Source organism: Dreissena polymorpha, chromosome 8 (genome assembly GCF_020536995.1).
Source record: "Dreissena polymorpha isolate Duluth1 chromosome 8, UMN_Dpol_1.0, whole genome shotgun sequence".
Taxonomy (NCBI): domain Eukaryota; kingdom Metazoa; phylum Mollusca; class Bivalvia; order Myida; family Dreissenidae; genus Dreissena; species Dreissena polymorpha.
Genome location: NC_068362.1, coordinates 2,449,537 through 2,468,599, shown reverse-complemented (window position 1 = coordinate 2,468,599; position 19,063 = coordinate 2,449,537). Strand labels below are relative to the sequence as shown.

At 35.0% G+C, this 19,063-nt stretch overlaps 1 protein-coding gene across 1 annotated transcript; it reads left to right on the top strand.

Moving 5' to 3' along the window:
* Positions 1-4,040: 4,040 nt before the first annotated feature.
* LOC127842902 (uncharacterized) lies at positions 4,041-18,614 on the top strand. Its single transcript, XM_052372714.1, has 7 exons — positions 4,041-4,416; positions 6,303-6,330; positions 7,523-8,087; positions 8,560-8,772; positions 11,575-11,669; positions 14,904-15,029; positions 18,248-18,614. The coding sequence occupies exons 2-7, from the start codon at positions 6,322-6,324 to the stop codon at positions 18,308-18,310; spliced, it is 1,071 nt and encodes a 356-aa protein (XP_052228674.1). The 5' UTR covers positions 4,041-4,416; positions 6,303-6,321; the 3' UTR covers positions 18,311-18,614.
* Positions 18,615-19,063: the final 449 nt, after the last annotated feature.

The following is a 19,063-nucleotide window of genomic DNA, read 5'->3' as shown; positions in this document are numbered from 1 at the left end:
TAGCATTTCAAAAATGTGTCCCACACATAGCACTATTGCATTTTTATACACAGAAGCCGAATCAGATGTATATGCGCAAACATACAATGTAGGTAGCTTCTCTATGAAGAATTACAATGTCCGCCCTATTTTTTAAACTTTCAACAATATTATAATGAACGTTTTTGTTGATTGAATAACAAATATACCACACATAGCATTTCAATTGTGTTTTTCAAACACGCGGTTGCACTTTTTGGAAAAAAAATGCTTATGCCAAGCGCTTCTATTCGGGCGTGTTAACTTCCAGAACAAACCGAGATAAACCTCGTCGAACGGAACTCAAATTGAGTGTGACATCACCATCTCCATTGTTGAATGCCTGTGGCAGTTTACAATATGTTTTACTACGTATTAAAGTTATTTTTAATTTATCACGCGATAGTTAGTAGGTCATTTCAATGAAATGTTTTAAATATATATTTAATTTTTAAATGATAAAGCCCACAATATTTTCTAATTCCTAAACTTCGACCATAATAAAGCTAGTGTATGGTGGCATAGAAATGCCATAACATAACCAACCACTGAGAAGTAGAGTTCGTAAAAGATTCACTACTTGATTGAATATCATATTATTTTAAGTCTTTATTGGTATAACTGTATTGAAAGTTAAATACAAAATACAACCAACTGGTGATACCTTTATTGGGCCTACTAAGTTATCTAATAGCTATGGGCCTTTTTATTGGTGAGGAAACAGTTAAACTGAACATTTACCATGCTCTAAAATATCCGTTATAGGCATCTTTTGACGATTTAAAAAACTGAAAATTATTAAGCGTTGCAACGCGAAAAGATTGAATAATTTGGGTAGTTATGTTGTTGTTATATTTTGTGACACTACGAGGATTGCTAATATAAAGTATAAATTACATTATATTTTCTATGAGCACGGATGGCCAAGTGGTCTAAGCGCTAGCCTTTTACTCCAGGGGTCAGTGGTTCGAGCCCTGTTGAGGATTACTTTTTTCGTTCTTTAATTTTATTCTTGTATTTACTGGAGCTGTTTAAATCTTATGTTTACATTAATCAAAAGGAAGCATTTAATGACAAACTTCAATACATGCCAAAATCTGTAAAAAAAGTCCCTTTAATTACTAAGTTGTGTCCGAAGGTTTTCGCAATAACTGAAATACGTATTGTGTTTTGTGTTTTTGTTTGCTTTGTTGTTGTTTTGTTTTTCTTTTGTTTTTAGTTTTTGTTTTCTGTGGGGGATACCTTGTTACGCAAAAAAATCGGGTCTTTCGACGAATCTCATTTATGCGAAATTCATATCGATTTTCAATTTACAATGCAAAATATAATGAGTATATATTTGTTATTACTTCTTTATTTGTTATTAAAACTGAAATACTGGTGTCCATTTTGGGTATATTCATTCACGTGTTTAGATGTACCATACACAAAAAAGCACCGTGAACGCTATCAAGGTTCGACTAGCTCCTTTTAAAGACCAATGGATTACAAATACGGAGATTGTGTGGTAAAACTCATGAACAGTCCAAATTACTACTTAGCCCCAATAATTATAACGGCCATTTGGCCGTAACTTTCGATTCAAAAAGCGCAGTTGCCAGTTAATTGTGAAAGCGTAAATACTCAATACCGGTTAACCAGTTGTACGTGCAAAAGTGTACATATGTTTACAATGACCACCGTCATATGAGTGAAATACTTTTGAAACCGCCTGAAATAGCTTGAACCTCCATCGCCCCGCCCCCCCCCCCCGCCCAGCCCCAAGCCCCCCCCCCACCAAGTCCCCAGCCCCGCCCCCGCCCCGCCCTTCATCCCCAAAATGAACCACTGATAGTAGGGCTTTGCTAGTTCTGATTTATTAATTATATTAAGTGGGAGATGAGTGAATCACAACGTATATTTGTAAAAACGAAATAATTCGCAGACAGCAGTTAAGCATGAAACATTTATAAAGGGCAATGACCATGTAAATATGGTAGCAATAGTTATTGCTTTTTTATACAGGACACATACTTTCAATGAAACCTATTTACCTATTGAGTTTCATGTGGATACATAACGAGTAATTTGCTTGACAAGCAGCCAGAAGGTAAGATGGAAACATGATTCCCGATAAAGGGCCTCTTAATTTTTGTTTGTGCTGGCAGAGAATAACAACTACATTGTTTATATAGTCTGCCTGTTTTTTTTTTAAATCTTATATGATCATTACAAGGGAACAATTAACAGATTTTCGTGTGTGTTTTAAATTGTCATTACATGATATTATAAGCAAAACTATAATATTTAGGATAGCTTTTAATGATTATAATTACAATACAAACGTTCCTGTCATGTGGTTTTAACCTGGGACGTCAACTTCACAAAGCTGTCGCGTACTGGTGTAGAGACAATTGCAACACGCTCATTCCTGAGCATATCTGCGAAACGCAATCGCAAGCGCACAGATGCTACTTTAAATACATGCACCGCTTTTTTGCCAACGAGTTTTGGGAATAAGTAAGTATGAACTTTAGTCAAACAACCTAATGGACGGTAGTGAACAAGAAATTCCATAATATCTCGTTGGGTAATCTCCTTGATGCCTTTACTTCAAACTCCGCGGTAAAGACTGCATCAAATGTATATGGACTTATTACATATTCCTTTTTTAAATGATGAATGGTTACAACAATACGTCAAACAAATGTTATATAGCTTAATGCGAAGCAGAATACATAAATTAGATTTTTTTCGAAATCAGGTTGCAATCCAGGTAATATTAGAAATTAATTGTGGAAAATATAGCAAAAGCAGAATTGTTTTCTGAATCAAAATAACGGTCGAAAACAAAATATATACATTTTAAAATAAACATGCATTCACTAATAAGGACAATGGCAGGACGTCTGTATACGAATAGTTGGTTACTGCAATGCTAAATAATTTTATTGATATTCATATGCATCCGATCTGCTATGAAACAGACCTTACGATATCTTCATGAGGCCTTTTGTGTGCATTTGACTCTAGGCATATTTACGAGTACTCGTTATATCGTTATGTTCAAAGTCTTTTTAGGTTATCGAAAATTCCGCTAAGATGACACTGTTAAGAGCAAAACAGCAATCATGTAGCTTCCAGATAAATGCCCACAGGTTGTTAAAAGGTGAGCCAACTCATTCAATTTTGCGAATACATTTACTTGCTTTTTTGTTCAATATACACTGTGAAATAACACACTAAAACAATAAAATCATGTGTCCATTATTTTAATAAAGGGGCAATTTCACTTATTTTGGCATGCATTGAAGTTTGTCATCAAATGCTTTTTATTGATAAATGTAAACATTGGACCTAAAAAGCTCCAGTAAAAAATCACGAATAAAATTTAAAAAGAAAAAGAAAAAAAGTAACTCTCAACAGGGCTCGAACCACTGACCCCTGGAGTCCTGGAGTAAAAATCTACCACTTAGACCACTCGTCCATCCGTGCTCATACAATCATGGTCACAGGCAGCAGTATCATAAAAAAAAATATAAAATAAATAAATGCCCCCCCCCACCATACCCCCCCCCCGAGCTTACCCCAGGGGTTCCAGATTGTTAAATGCACACCTATTGTGTATGGTTTAACTTTCCAACAACGAATATTGACAAAAAATAACAGTTTAAAAGAAATACCCCTCTTATAGATATTATATATAATACCTATACGAGGGTTATTTTTTCAAACTGTATTGCAACGCTTTATAATGTTCGTGTTGTTAAATCGTCAAAAGATTCATATGAAGGCAATTTTAGAGCCTATTTAATGTTCAGTATTACTGTTTCTTCACAAATATCATAACTGAAACGAAAATTTGAGAATCTGAAACAACTTTTTTAAATTTTGTTAATTTACCAAAACGTAAAAAATGCCCCTTTAAAATACGCGCTGAAGAGTCAATGTATTTTATGAAAATGAATACAATCGGTGTTCTAACAGCTTTACAATGACGCTTAAGAAACTATTATTTCAAAGTAGGGGAGATTCAAATCAGATATGTGCAGTTAAAAACAATGATTTGAGACGAGCTCTATGATAACGGAGCTTAATGCATGTGCGTAAAGTGTCGTCTCAGATTAGCGACTTATTTCGATGGAAATATTCAAATTTGATGTTGGACACATCATAATTTTGAAAATAATTAATGTCTGTCAATAATTCGGCTATTACGCACTTTTGATTAAAAACAACTTTCGCTTTCGTGCTTCTCCGCAGCTCAACTGGTGATGTGATCAAATCGGGAAATCCGGTCATGGCTATTTTAGTACTACTTTCATTTTCAGTGTTACGTATAAAAAACAGTTATTGCTGGTTAAATAATGTTAACTTGTTTCAGGATTTGTCGAATCTACATCATCGCTTCACTGATAGGTAAAAAGTTTTTGTGTGCTTTATTATATCACGTCTGGTTGTTAAATCGCGTTTTATTGTCTTACATACATGTTTATATAGGCACACACAAGCTAGCTCTAACTATCAAAATGAAAAAAAAGTGCTACAAAGTACGAGTACAACCGGCAAACCAGTATTCTTTTAACTCACATATGCTGTTTACAATTATTTGTATTTCATTTTTGCCTTATGTTTTCGTTATTCAGCAGAATCAAACTCATTGACTGTCATGAACGATGCATAAACTAATCGTTAAAAATCTGTAATAAAAAGAACATGCATAAACCGTAGTTGTTTCCCTTGTTTGAACCATGCTAAATCTTTAAAATGCCTATTTCCAGTAACTGTGACCTTCACCTGTGACCTTGACCTTTGACCTAGTGACCTCAAAATAAATAAGGGTCATCTGCGAGTCATGATCAATGTACCTATGAAGTTTCATGATCCTAGCCCCAAGCGTTCTTGAATTATCATCCGGAAACCACCTGGTGGACGGACGGACGGACGGACCGACCTACCGACATGAGCAAAGCAATATACCCCCTCTTCTTCGAAGGGGGGCATAAAAATCATCAGATAACATTATACTTTAAATAATAGAGTTTGTAACAATTAACAACTGATTATGCTTGCTTACACATTGATAGCAAAGTGTGGTCGCCTAATGATGTTAAAACTATAGATGATTCACTTGGTTTCAGTAATTTGTTGTTGTACGAGTGTCACGAAAAATCGATTGCATATACGTGACGAGTCGAGCTATACTTTTACTCCAAGTATCATTCACGGTGTAGATGCTTATCGGTGGCCACTCTATCAAAATGATGCCTCTCTGTTCATTCTCGGCTGCCTCTCTGTTATAAACATGAAAACTGGATGATCGTAATTCACAAAACAGATAAGAAAATCTAAAATTAAAACCCGTAAACACATGTGTGCATAAAAAGAGGTGGTCCATGAGTTGAAGCATATATCCAGCTGCAGGTTCACCGAATTCCGCAGGTCCAAACACTTATCACAAACTCAATCGAAGATGGAATGATGACGAGGGTGGTGGAACAATCGTGCATACATGCCACTTTGATGACTTTTCAACATAGCTTTTCCGTAATATGTCAAATATATAATGTCATTGATATCATCTTTATGATCAAAACTTTACGTTCAATGTACGCTATATAGTAATTATCGTCAATTTTACTTAAAAAGGGCCTACTTTCGCTTTCGTTGTGGCACAGAAAGCCTCTCGATCGGCTCACTTTTCTGGCAAGGGAAGCCTATTCGTCAATTATATGTAGCCGATCGCGTTAGCCCAAATAATTAAGTTAAAAGTTCCTTTTCGCCTTTGATATTTACATCCAATAATCTGACATTTAAGTTATTACTATCAATACTTTTAACAAGTGTTAAACTCATTTTATTTATAAATATAACAATGTTAATCGACGACTAGGCTGACCGTGCCAGAAAAGTGAGCCAATCGAGCATGTTTATAACAGAGAGGCAACCGAGAATGAACAGAGAGGCAGCATTTTGACAGAGATATGCATCTTCACCGTGTCATTGGTTCGAGCCAAGTTGTGGATTATATTTTTCTTCCGTGTTTGTTCATACTTTATAAAAATAATATCATTATTGTCATGCGTCGATTTTCAAAAAATGTATTGAAGACTTGCTGGTTTTCCATAACTCATCGAAAACTTAACCGCCTTGCACACTTTCCTCAGTATTTATCGAAATATGTTGCACGCATACTAATGTTAAAGGAAAACAGTTACGCCGACAATAGTATTTGATAGCCCCTTACGTTACATGTTGCTTACGATGACCTTATCATATTGAACATATATATTATACTTTTGCAGCTTCATATAGAGCTACGCGATGTCTTTGGTGAGTAGATTATTTTGTATGATCCCTAAACCGGTGTATTCGGAGAGGACTATAGGTGTAACTCCTGTCTGTTCGTGTGTCTGTCCGTCCGTCTGAGCATGTGTCCGTCCGAAACTGGATCCTGCGATGACTAACGATAATTTTAAGATAGGTAGATGCAACTTGGTTGTGGATAGAGTGTCATATGGGGAATATTCATATTATGTATTGTCAATTCGTCCGTTCGATCGAAAAATATCATGCATCTGCGAACACTCAAAAAGTAATACAAATAATTAAGCTACGTCGATGAAACTCATTTTGCTTACTTTATGAGGAAAATGCACGTTATTTTAGTTTGTTTCGTGTGAAAAAAGTGGTTTGTATGGTCAGAAATACGTGAAAATTAAAATCTCGATCCTTCGACAACTCGTAAAGTTTTTAAGTTTAGTTGATAAAAATTGGTATGATGATTATTAATTTCACGGGTACAGTATGCACGTCATTACAGTCTTGTCTGTTCGTCCGTCCGTCCGTCTGTAAAAATCTGTATCCTGCGATAAACTAAAAGTACTTAAGTTAGGTTGATAAAGGTATTTATATAGATGGCCAGATGCGGAAAATGAACGTTATTTCATTGTTTGTGAGGCATGAATTGTGATTTCTGTAGCTAAAAACCCTGCCTTGACTAGAAAGTACTTGTATTTGTTTAATGAATTTATTGCGATACTCTTTTTACCCCAACAACATCAGCCCAGTGCGGTACGTCGACAACATTACCAGTAGGGGAATCCTGTTTTGTGTGTGACAAAAGTCTTGTTTAAAATGTTTAACATGTCATCCAATAGTAATTCACCCACGCTTTACATGCAATCTGGCACATTTCGTTATAATCATATAAAATTGTATTGCATTTATAATTATTATTGCATCAGTTATATGGATCGTAAAATGGTATCGTTGTGAAAAAGACGTCTTACAATATACTTAAGTTTCAAACCGGTTATAAATAAATGAATTTTAAGCAAATCTTTTAATAAGTATACATGTAAGGCAAACGTTACATGTTTAAAGTGAGAAAAACATACGTTTGATACGCAAAAAAAAATGATGTGATATGATATACTAAAATTACTTGAGAATCCGTTAGAAAGTCCCACGTTGTTCTGTATTGATATCATTCTCATGTTGTTATGAATGACATGTTTTAAAGGAAGTATCAACGATGCGGTCAAGTTTGACGACATTTTCGTCATTGCTTAACCTCGACCCGGATATACAAACATCAGTGGATAAGATGGTATCGCAAGGGCGAGAATGTTTGAACAGTTACGAGTCCACCATCACAAAAGAAGGGGGCGCGATTCTTGTTCAGAAGGAGCTCATTTTGGCAGCGAAAAGTGCAGGGGATGTCAATGTTCAAAGAATGCAATCAGCTTTAGACGGCATTACCGTAAAAATGCGGGCCGTTCGCGACGCGTCACTTGCGCTGCAAACAGATGTTCACTCAAACATCGAATCGTGTCGAGGACGTAAACAAACGCACGAAACTACCATCGCTACGGACCAGCTAACCCTGAATGCCATACGGGTGGAAATTCAGGGGATAAACACCAAGATCGCGACGTTTGAGGCGGACATTGTCAGTATGGACAATGACGCGGGGACGCTGGAGAACCGGGCGGGCGACATAGACCGCGCCAGACGCCGGAAGAAGGAGCGTGGCTTCTGGGGAGCGGTTACCACAATCGCTGGAATAGGTCTCGCGCCATTTACAGGTAGCCGTGAATTTCTAGCGGTCTTTCTGTATCGTTAATATAGATTTGTTTGGTTGAGCATTTGTTAAGGAGAGCCGCAAAAATGCAAACTTGAACGTTTGCACTGTTTTCTTTGTAAATTGATGTGAATAAAAAATGCACGAATTTCAAAAAATACATTTAATACGCGAAACATTTTGAAGTGGTTTAAAGTTATGTCTAACGTGCTGCTTATTTTATGAGCCTCGCTATTTAAAGCTGTGCTGAATGCATTTGCGTAAAGATTCCGCTAATCAAGAACGACACTTTTCGCCTTACATGTAACTGGATTTTCTTTTATAAGGCACTTTCTTTAAACAAAATATTCCATAAAAGGAAAACGTGTTGTCTCTGATCTTACTGTGACGACTGCACATGCTGATCCTGTACGACTCTGTACGCACATATATTAAGCCCAGTTTTCCCAGAACGAGTCACCTATATGTTATTTTAGGTGGTCTTAGTCTCGGCCTAGCCGCAGTGGGAGGCGTCTATGCGGGCAAAAATTTTGAAGACGCTGACAGCTGCCGACAGGCTGCTCGTGATTTACGAGCAATAGCTCAAACCAGGCGGAGTGATGCCCAGAGACTTCGAGAACAAAACGCAGCAGCGGCGGGAAGAACATCCGCCCTGGAACTGGAAATCCAAGGACTCCAGTCGAAAAAAGGTGTTTGTAAACGCATTTTCATTTACAACAGCAACACTGCTTTTAAAACATCTTACTATTAAACAATCTAACATGTTGAATGGCCCACATATAATATTTCATGTGAGCTTAAACAAACATAAAATACGACAAACATAACTGTGATGCAATTATTTGAGCCGTCCTCATAGGTAAATCAACGACGACACTTTCCGCCTGGAATTTCTCTAAAAAGAAACGTTATTTTATACACGAAAAATCCCATAAAAGCAGAAAGTGTTGATACACTTCAGGTCCTCATGGACTGTGAAGTTGTTCACACTGGTGATATTATGTGACTATATAAATCAATTGACATATTTTCACAATAGAGTGTATATAATCTAACAAGAAATATCTTTAAAAAAGATATACGGCGTTGATAGTTCAATGAATGAGATCAAGGATAGCGAATGTCTTTTTTTGTGCAGTTCTTAGCTGCATCACACGCAGTACGGGATTTTACGCGGAGTTTACGCGGCTTATTTTACATTATTACATATTGCTGGTCATAAACCTATAGATACAAAACAGAAAACCAAAAGAAGAATGGAAGTGAAATTAAAACATATGAGTCAACCGGCCACACGCGAAGGATCCGTATTTATAGGCGCGTTCTTCGAACAAACCTGTTTTAGTGGTTTGTCGGGCATTGCTATTTGATTCGATTATTAACAGTATCGAGAATCATCGCGCACATGCTTAATACATTAGTCAATATGGTGGAATAATTATTGTTAAATTAATCAAAAATACTATTTATCATTGTATTGTTGAAAACACATTAAGAATCTTTTATTGACATACCATAATTATATTGCTGAATATCTTCATTTAACATATTTCTGGTCTAAAAAAAATTCCAGGTCACCTAGTTCACGGATAGCATCTTAATTATATAACGATTATTTTACTGGCCGCGAACTCCGGTGATGACCTGTATATAAACTCTGACATTCACACACTGGCCGCGAATTGACCCGATACCTCGCGGGTTGAAATGCAATGCATTAAAGTGAGGCCTCGCTTCCACTGCTCTTTATACATTTTTTGTATGTTAACATGTTGACAGGAATATGGAATTAAGTACTAAATATGAGAACATAGCCTTTAAGTATAAACGCTTTTGCCCTGGCAATCCTCTGAAAATAACAGGTGCACCCACAAACTGTATTGATGTCGAGCATTGAGTGTAAAACTGTTCTTATTAAGCCTTTTCATTAGGGATAAAATTGTTTCATGCAGTAAAACAGTGTTACAAAGACACGGATATGTTTCCAATGTTCTGGTGGTATACTCAAATCAGCCAATGGAATAAATGAAGAGTATTCATTCTTACCTAGCCGCGGGAAATTTTATTTAAATTTCATTGGACACTTACAAAGGTCAGGTAAGGTGAAAAGTTGGCTTAATACAGCTACGCCAAAAAATCACCAGAACTTTCATCTTTGTGTTAGCCATCCATGTTATAGAATTTCGTTTCTTTGTGGTACATTCCAATATTTTACAGTTTCTGCCAGCTTACCTATTTACTACAAGTGGCACCTTGTAATTTTCTGGTAGTCATTTGATTCATTGAATTCTGGGAAATCCCCTTTCCTGAAAGTCACTTTGAGATTTCAACTTCGTTGTTGCAGCAAGATGTATCACATAAAAGTAAATCAATTTTTAATACTTGGTAGTTTTCATTGTTTTTCTAAATAAGGCGCAAATATGTCTAATTGTTATGATGTTTGGTAAACGACGTCATGACACGTTACAATGTCTTGGTCATTATTTTGGTCAGTCACGTGACTGACCAATTTTGGTCACTGGTGCCCAGAATTCAGGTCATTAACGACCAGAATCTTGGTCACTGTCCAGAATCGTGTTTACTGACCAGAATCTTGGTCAATCAACCATTTTGATCACTGACCAATTTTGGTCATCAGTATTGAACAATAAGTCAAAAACAGTAGAGAGTGTAGCTAAAGTCAAGATCTAGAATAGACGTAATTCTTGTCGAGGGACAGTTATTCATTTTTCGAAGCAAATACCTTTAAGTCATAATCACTTACGTTATATAGTAATAATCCATTGATATAAAGATTGCTTACATTAAGTAACACTGCTTTTGGAAGCGTTTTTAACACTTTTAATGTATTATTTACATAAATTATGAACGAACGCAAAACTGACTAATTGTGCGTCACATGTATAAATCCTTGTAAACACTACCCTAGTATAATTACCGGGAAGCTGGCGGTTAGGAATAACTTACATTGTGTCGCTCTCTTACGGGTTATTTATTGCGATTATTGTCTTCGCACAAATAAATAATTTTTTGAGCATTTATTTCGACTTGTGTCGTATTTTAAAAATAGATGGAACTAGCGTAACACTTTATTAACAGCTATTTGAAAGCTATAAGTAATCAAGTATTTAAAATGGTATTACCTCTAAAGAAAAGTCCGTTACAGTGTCGTCCTTGATAAGTCTCTATGGGCTGCACATGCTTATCTTGGAAGACACTTAACGCAAATGGAGTCAGGCCAGTTTTTCAAGAACGAGGCTCAATTGTGAGTCCCTTTTAAGTTTCCGAAATCATAATTACACGTTGTGTACATTTGATATTAGACGAATGGTCGAATCTACCTGTATACTTTGCGACAAATGTCCAGAAGACGTTCTAAAGTAAATTCAGAACCAAAGGCCATATGAAAAGACCGCTATAAAACTTGTTCACAAACACCAATGTTTATCATGTACATAGTTATATAAACATTGAACAATACTCGATTTCAGCACAACTAGAAAGTACCATACTCGCCCTTCAGCAGATGACGTTTGGCTTGACAAACCTTGTTAAGTACATCGATATCGCCCTAAACGTGTTCCAGGTAAGAACACACTATTGATATTGTAACGTTATAATTATATACCCGCTAGTAAGTATAGTGATTTCTTGGAATTACCATGGACGTATGACCGTCCGTCTTTGAGTCTGTAGAAACACATCCGGAAAATTACAAATGAAATTTTCAACGTAAAACAATCAAATATACATGCATTGGTCCATGTGATAAATAAAGCTAACATATTTGTTTAATTACGGTTTATAAACAATATTGAATGAAAAACATCACCTATCAAATGTTTTACCTAATAGTGTGTTAAAGCGAGATTAAACTATTGTGTCCAATATTTATATATTAACATAAAATGTGTAAAAAAAATTTATAAAACATATATTTCAATATAAATTAAAAATAAAAGTTAAGAAGAACATGTGTTCAAAAATGCGAAATAAGCCAGATATTTATTTCTGAAATTGAAAATGTCTGTACAGTCGAATTCGTCAGCAGGTAAATACTGCATGTATGTATCTTTGAGTCACCTGTTTCGGTCGATGTAACAAATAATCGAAAATATTTTAGATTTAATACAATAAAGTCGGCAAAATAACAAATACGCACAGCAAGACTTATTTACAGTTCATCAATTCATTTATTGAGATCGTTCAAGTGCTTCCCCTTTTTTCCATATCACCAAGATTCTGCCATGAAAACATACGAGGAAAGTTGTGTACTGCGTCACCTGTTTCGGTCGATTGACTCCAGACCTAAATATTTCGGCGAGGGTTGTCCTAACAGTTACATTAAAATAGTAGTGACTGTAGCAGGCCTCGGCATACTCGGAACTATCAAAAACGAAGTTTCTGTATATTGATGATATTTTTGTAAAAAGAGCAAAAAAAGTAATAGCAAAAATGATCAAAATGTCAATGGTAATCAATTCAGATTTAAATCTTTACATGTTATTTCCTTATTTTTTGATAAACACTTCGAGTAGCCGTCGATGTTGACATTTGCTATGTCCACACAAAACGATGACGTCATTCGTCACTTGGATAGAGCGCACGCGCAATAAATCTACCATCGACCGAAACAGGTGACCGACCGAAACAGGTGACTGGACGATACGATGTGATTCTAAATTTAGTTTAACGGTTCATTTTAAATTCCTGCAACGATATCTATTCATACAACAAGCGAACACTTACTAAAAAGACGAATGCTTCGGTTATTGTAGGTAAATATGTACGAAATATCTTCGTCACAATCGGCTCGGGACGCTAATTTGTCTTTGCTGCATTTTATGAAATTCGTCTTCAATGTATAATTGTTCTAGCCTATTTTGTGTTATTGTTACATACATTATCAATATATTACAATTTAACACAAATAAAATATCGTATAATCTCGCAGTACAGCACTCTTTTATTGGTCTAGCTGTTTAACAATGTCATATGTATGGGGATATATATTTATCACCATGTTTGCACGAAACATGTTTTTTACATAGAGATTATAAAATGCATTTATACAATAAACAAATTAGTTCCAGTGAATTTAACATCACTGGCATGCACATAAGTATGGGCCATCAGTTTACATCGCATTTAAAAAGGTGAATAGCCATATTTATGCCCCGCTTCGAAGAAGAGGGGGTATATTGCTTTGCTCATGTCGGTCGGTAGGTCGGTCGGTCGGTCCGTCCACCAGGTGGTTGTCGTATGATAACTCGAGAACGCATACGCCTAGGATCATGAAACTTCATAGGTAGATTGATCATGACTCGCAGATGACCCCTATTGATTTTGAGGTCACTAGGTCAAAGGTCAAGGTCACGGTGACCCGAAATAGTAAAATGGTTTTCGGATGATAACTCAAGAACGCATACGCTTAGGATCATGAAACTTCATGGGTAGATTGATCATGACTCGCAGATGACCCCTATTGATTTTGAGGTCACTAGGTCAAAGGTCAAGGTCACGGTGACCCGAAATAGTAAAATGGTTTCCGGATGATAACTCAAGAACGCATACGCCTAGGATCATGAAACTTCATGGGTAGATTGATCATGACTCGCAGATGACCCCTATCAATTTTGAGGTCACTAGGTTAAAGGTCAAGGTCACGGTGACCCGAAATAGTAAAATGGTTTCCGGATGATAACTCAAGAACGCATACGCCTAGGATCATGAAACTTCATGGGTAGATTGATCATGACTCGCAGATGACCCCTATCAATTTTGAGGTCACTAGGTCAAAGGTCAAGGTCACGGTGACCCGAAATAGTAAAATGGTTTCCGGATGATAACTCAAGAACGCATACGCCTAGGATCATGAAACTTCATAGGTAGATTGATCATGACTCGCAGATGACCCCTATTGATTTTGAGGTCACTAGGTCAAAGGTCAAGGTCACGGTGACCCGAAATAGTAAAATGGTTTTCGGATGATAACTCAAGAACGCATACGCTTAGGATCATGAAACTTCATGGGTAGATTGATCATGACTCGCAGATGACCCCTATTGATTTTGAGGTCACTAGGTCAAAGGTCAAGGTCACGGTGACCCGAAATAGTAAAATGGTTTCCGGATGATAACTCAAGAACGCATACGCCTAGGATCATGAAACTTCATGGGTAGATTGATCATGACTCGTTACTACTACTACTACTACTACTACTACTACTACTACTACTACTACTACTACTACTACTACTTCTACTACTACTACTACTACTACTACTACTACTACTACTACTACTTCTACTACTACTACTACTACTACTACTACTACTACTACTACTACTACTACTACTACTATTACTACTACTACTACTACTACTACTACTTCTACTACTACTACTACTACACCACCACCACCACCACCACCACCACCGTTCACAGTGACAAAAAACGTATTCACACAATGGCTGCTACTACAACTTATAGCCCATATAGGGGGGCATGCATGTTTTACAAACAGCCCTTGTTAACTATTGCAATAAAAACTAGTATGTAAAGCCAATGTACAATACACTGAAATAAACCTCATAGACTGTGGATTGGAAGATCATAACTTTTTGAGCCGCGTTCTAGAAAACACGGGGTTAAATACATGTGCGTTCCAGTTTAGCTTAAGCAATCCGTAGAACGTAATGTGGAACAACGCTTTCCGCTTATTTTTGTTGTTGTTGTTTTTTTGTTCAAATGTAGCCTCTTCCTAGAAAAAATATAATCAATGCAGAGAGTGTCTTAATTTCTTATTTTTACACAAAAAGACAATGGATACTACATTCAAAGATGTCAGTCTTCACTCGGATTCGTTCCCCATTATACAAAACGCCTTGAAAAGACACCCTGACCGCTTCGCCGATAGGGCACAGACTATGCTGGAAGAACTGCAGGTAATAATGTCGTTTAATCGTAAATTATGGAACGCCTTGACTGTCTTACTTTACTAATACTTGTGATATTACGTCAATCTGACTGTGCATGAATGCCTGTAACCATTATACATATGCATAATCACAATATATAAATACATTATTCAAATATATACTTATAAAGCATAAATATATAAAGATATCATTTTCTTATATATAGATAAAATGTAAAAATATACAGATACGAATGTATTATATACAGATAATATTCCATTATATAAAGGCATTACTTCTTTATATGAAGGCAAAAGATCTTTATATGAATGCCTGAAACCATTATGTATATGCATAATAACAATATGTAAATACATATTTTGAATATATACATATAAAGCATTAATATATAAAGATATAATTTTCTTATATATAGATATATAATCTTCCATTATATAAAGGCATTACTTCTTTATATGAGGGCAAAAGATCTTTATATGAATGCCTGTAACCATTATATATATTCATAATCACAATATACAAATACATAATTTCAATATATACAGGTAAAGCATTAATATATTAAGATATAATTCTCTTATATATAGATATATAATCTTCCATTATATAAAGGCATTACTTCTTTATAAGTCGTACAGTGACATAAGTGATATGATGTCCGGTGTTATCTTCTCTTGTCTGAAGCGCCGTATCACTCCTTCTTCCACTCCAATTCGCTCAAGTATCAAATCCATATCCATTGTTGTGAAATAATGCAAAAAAAAAATTCTCCCGTGTGTAATAAAAGCTTCGTATATTTTTTATGTTATCTTTAAATCATTTAGATTATATATATTGCTTACGAAATTTTGTATTAATGTAATTTATTTCGATGTTCATAAGCATCTTAACTTTGTATGGATTTATGTAATAACGTAATTATCTTAATAAAACAACTATTTATGATCATACAAAACATTAAAATCTTTCTGTACTATAAATTTATCTTTACGTGTTGAAATAACATATTTACATAAATTAATTTAAGATTTTTAACGTATTTTTCAAATTTTATCTGCATATAAAGACAAATGGGTTTATATAATTACGATTTATGTTTATATAAAGGTATTTTGCCTTTATATAAACAAGTTATGCCTATATATAATGAGAAAATATTCGTTATCATTATTACATAACGATTTATGTTCATATAAAGATATTTTGCCTTCATATAAAGCAGTAATGCCTTTATACAATGGAAGATTAGCTGTGTATAATACATTCGTATCTGTATGTTTTTACATTTTATCTATATATAAGAAATTATGTCTTTATACATTAATGCTTTATCTGTATATATTCAAATTATGTATTTATATATTGTGATTATGCAAATATATAATGGTTACAGGCATTCATACACAGTCAGATTGACGTAATATCACAAGTTTTAGTATTATAAGACAGTGAAGGCGTTCCATAGTAAATAGTGACATTTATTGGCTTGTTCATAACATGTTTAGCAAAGGCGACGCATAATGCTATATTTCAGTATTTGGTTTCTAATTTTGTAAAACATATTTTTTTTGTAGGAATTAAAAACATGCAAATAAACAAACTGTTTAAGTTCACCGAATATATATGACTACGTATTAAAGGTATCTGTTAACAAAATCCTTCAGTATAACCAAAATAGATTTTAATTAGAGCGACATCTTTTTTGATAAATTGATATACTTTATCACAACCTATTCTACAGAGTGAAAAATGAAAGAAAAACAAAAAATAACTAATCTTATTTGGTCCTTTAAAGTGGCAGAGTTTACCATGTACCATGTTCTAAAATATTCATAATATGCATCTTTTGACGATTTTAAAATCTGAATATTATAAAGCGTTACAAACGCAAAACGACTTGAGAAATTGAAGAGTTATGTTGTAATCGTTATATTTTGTGAAATTACGAGCATTGTTTAAATATTTAAATAAAGTATAAATAACACGACTCACTTTGTGGGCGCGGATTGCAGAGTGGTGTAAAAGACTTTACATACATTTATCAATTTCAAGCGTTTAATGACTAGGGCTGTCACGATTCACCGGTATACCGGTATATCGCGGTGCATGTCGTGAAAAAAATCGCACCGCGGTACGGCGTTGCCGCACCGGTTTTTTTAATATTATTATATTAGCACAGATATAAATACATTACATAATTATTTTGATATAGATATCATTTTGAAAAATGTAGAAGCGATTCGAAAGGGCTAAATAAATAATCCGTTAATATTCAGGTCAAGCAAGCGGTTCCACTTGTAGATGTTTAACTTTCACGTTTAAAATACGGCGATGTATGGGTCCGTACCTTTTTTGGAATTAGGGACAGATTTCCTTTGCAAATAAGTTCATTATTATCCAAAAGATGTTTATTCTATTTCTCATTTTCGAACTTTAGTATATCGATCGTTCAAAGCATGGCACTTCCGAATCATGTTATCTTAAGATTCTGAATAAGTCGAGGAAGAGTCAGAACGCTACGGATTTTCAATACTGGGCCCGCTGACTCCGCATTTTGAACATGCCCTTGAAGCGTTCGATTTACACAGATCGTAGTCACAGCTATTGTAAACAACATGGCGGACATTTTAGAAAAAGACTCGAATAATAACAATGACTACTTCTATCAAGTTTATTACAGTTTCTTTTACAGTTTCTAGTCATACTATGATACCAGTGTTTTCTGATTATTGAGTTTAATAAAGTTTGTAAAACTTGTTATTCTGCTGTTTTCTTCACAGATACATATTCTGTAAAATATCGCGGTACGTACCGCGATACAGTGTTGCCGTACCACGATATACCGCGGTACGCTCACAGCGTATCGTGACAGCCCTATTAATGACAACCTTCAATACAAGTCAAAATCTTTGAAAAGGTACCTTTAAAGAGACATCCATGTCCTATGGACACATTTTTAGTTATTGAAATTTAAATATATAAACAGTTACTAATCGTATTGGTTTGAAACTTAACATACATTAACATACCACCAATACAGTATATTGGTCAAGTTGAAACAGGTAAATCAGGTGAGTGACATTGGGCCATCTTGCCCTGCTTGTTTAAATGTATCGCTCCACTTGCCGGGACCACAAATAAACACTTTTCTAAAATAATAATGCAATTCTATTTTGAAGATTTTTTATGTATTTTATCTGTCAGTTGCAAATCATTTGTTTCAGGGAAAATGGTCGAACATGGAAGTCGTGTTAGTTGCGAACGGAGCGCGAGCTATATTGACCTGAGACCATAGCGCAATCAACTGCTAAATATCAATGCGTTTTTTATATTAAAACACTTTGAGACACCGGTGACTTTTTGTTTGCTTTTTGCGTTCTCAGAATTTTGCACTTTTATTTCAATTTATGATACATTTTCTTTTAAAATTTGGTGGCTCATATATTGCAATGATGGTTGTTAAGTATATTATATTCTTCAGACATATTTTTTCCCATGTGTATTCAAAGGTATTCACTACTTGTATTATGTATATATATATATGTATACTTATGCTTATTATGCGTGTTGATTAATAAATATAAAATGTGATGTGTTGCTGAACTATAAATTGTGTTTATAACATTTGTAATGTTGCTGGTTAGTTAATCAATAGAGACAGAGAGAGGGAGAGAGAAAAACATGCATACATTAAATGTTGTCCTAAAATTGTAAGACTGATGAAATTTGTTACATGAAAATACCTAGTGTGTTGTTGTTTTGCATAAACACAAGTTACGGAAAGTGGGGTTACTGTGCTCACCAGTTATGAAAAAGGGAGTTATTGTTCTTATTGTGATGCATATATTGATGCATAATTTTATCGTTCTTGAAACCAACTTTCCATGAAAACTGCTGAGAAAACCTTATATATGACCTTAAAATGCACATACAATGGATTGTGTCAATCGTTATCAATCAGGTTCTTGCGTATAAAGTATTAAATAACTGTTTAAATATTGATAAAACATATACAGGACTTATACCTAGGTTCATGGATA

Bases quoted from the DNA above. Each gene is read 5' to 3' on its own strand.
- LOC127842902 (XM_052372714.1), top strand. The intron at 11,670-14,903 runs GTAAGAACACAC...TTACACAAAAAG, and splicing joins TCGCCCTAAACGTGTTCCAG to ACAATGGATACTACATTCAA. The intron at 15,030-18,247 runs GTAATAATGTCG...CATTTGTTTCAG, and splicing joins CTATGCTGGAAGAACTGCAG to GGAAAATGGTCGAACATGGA.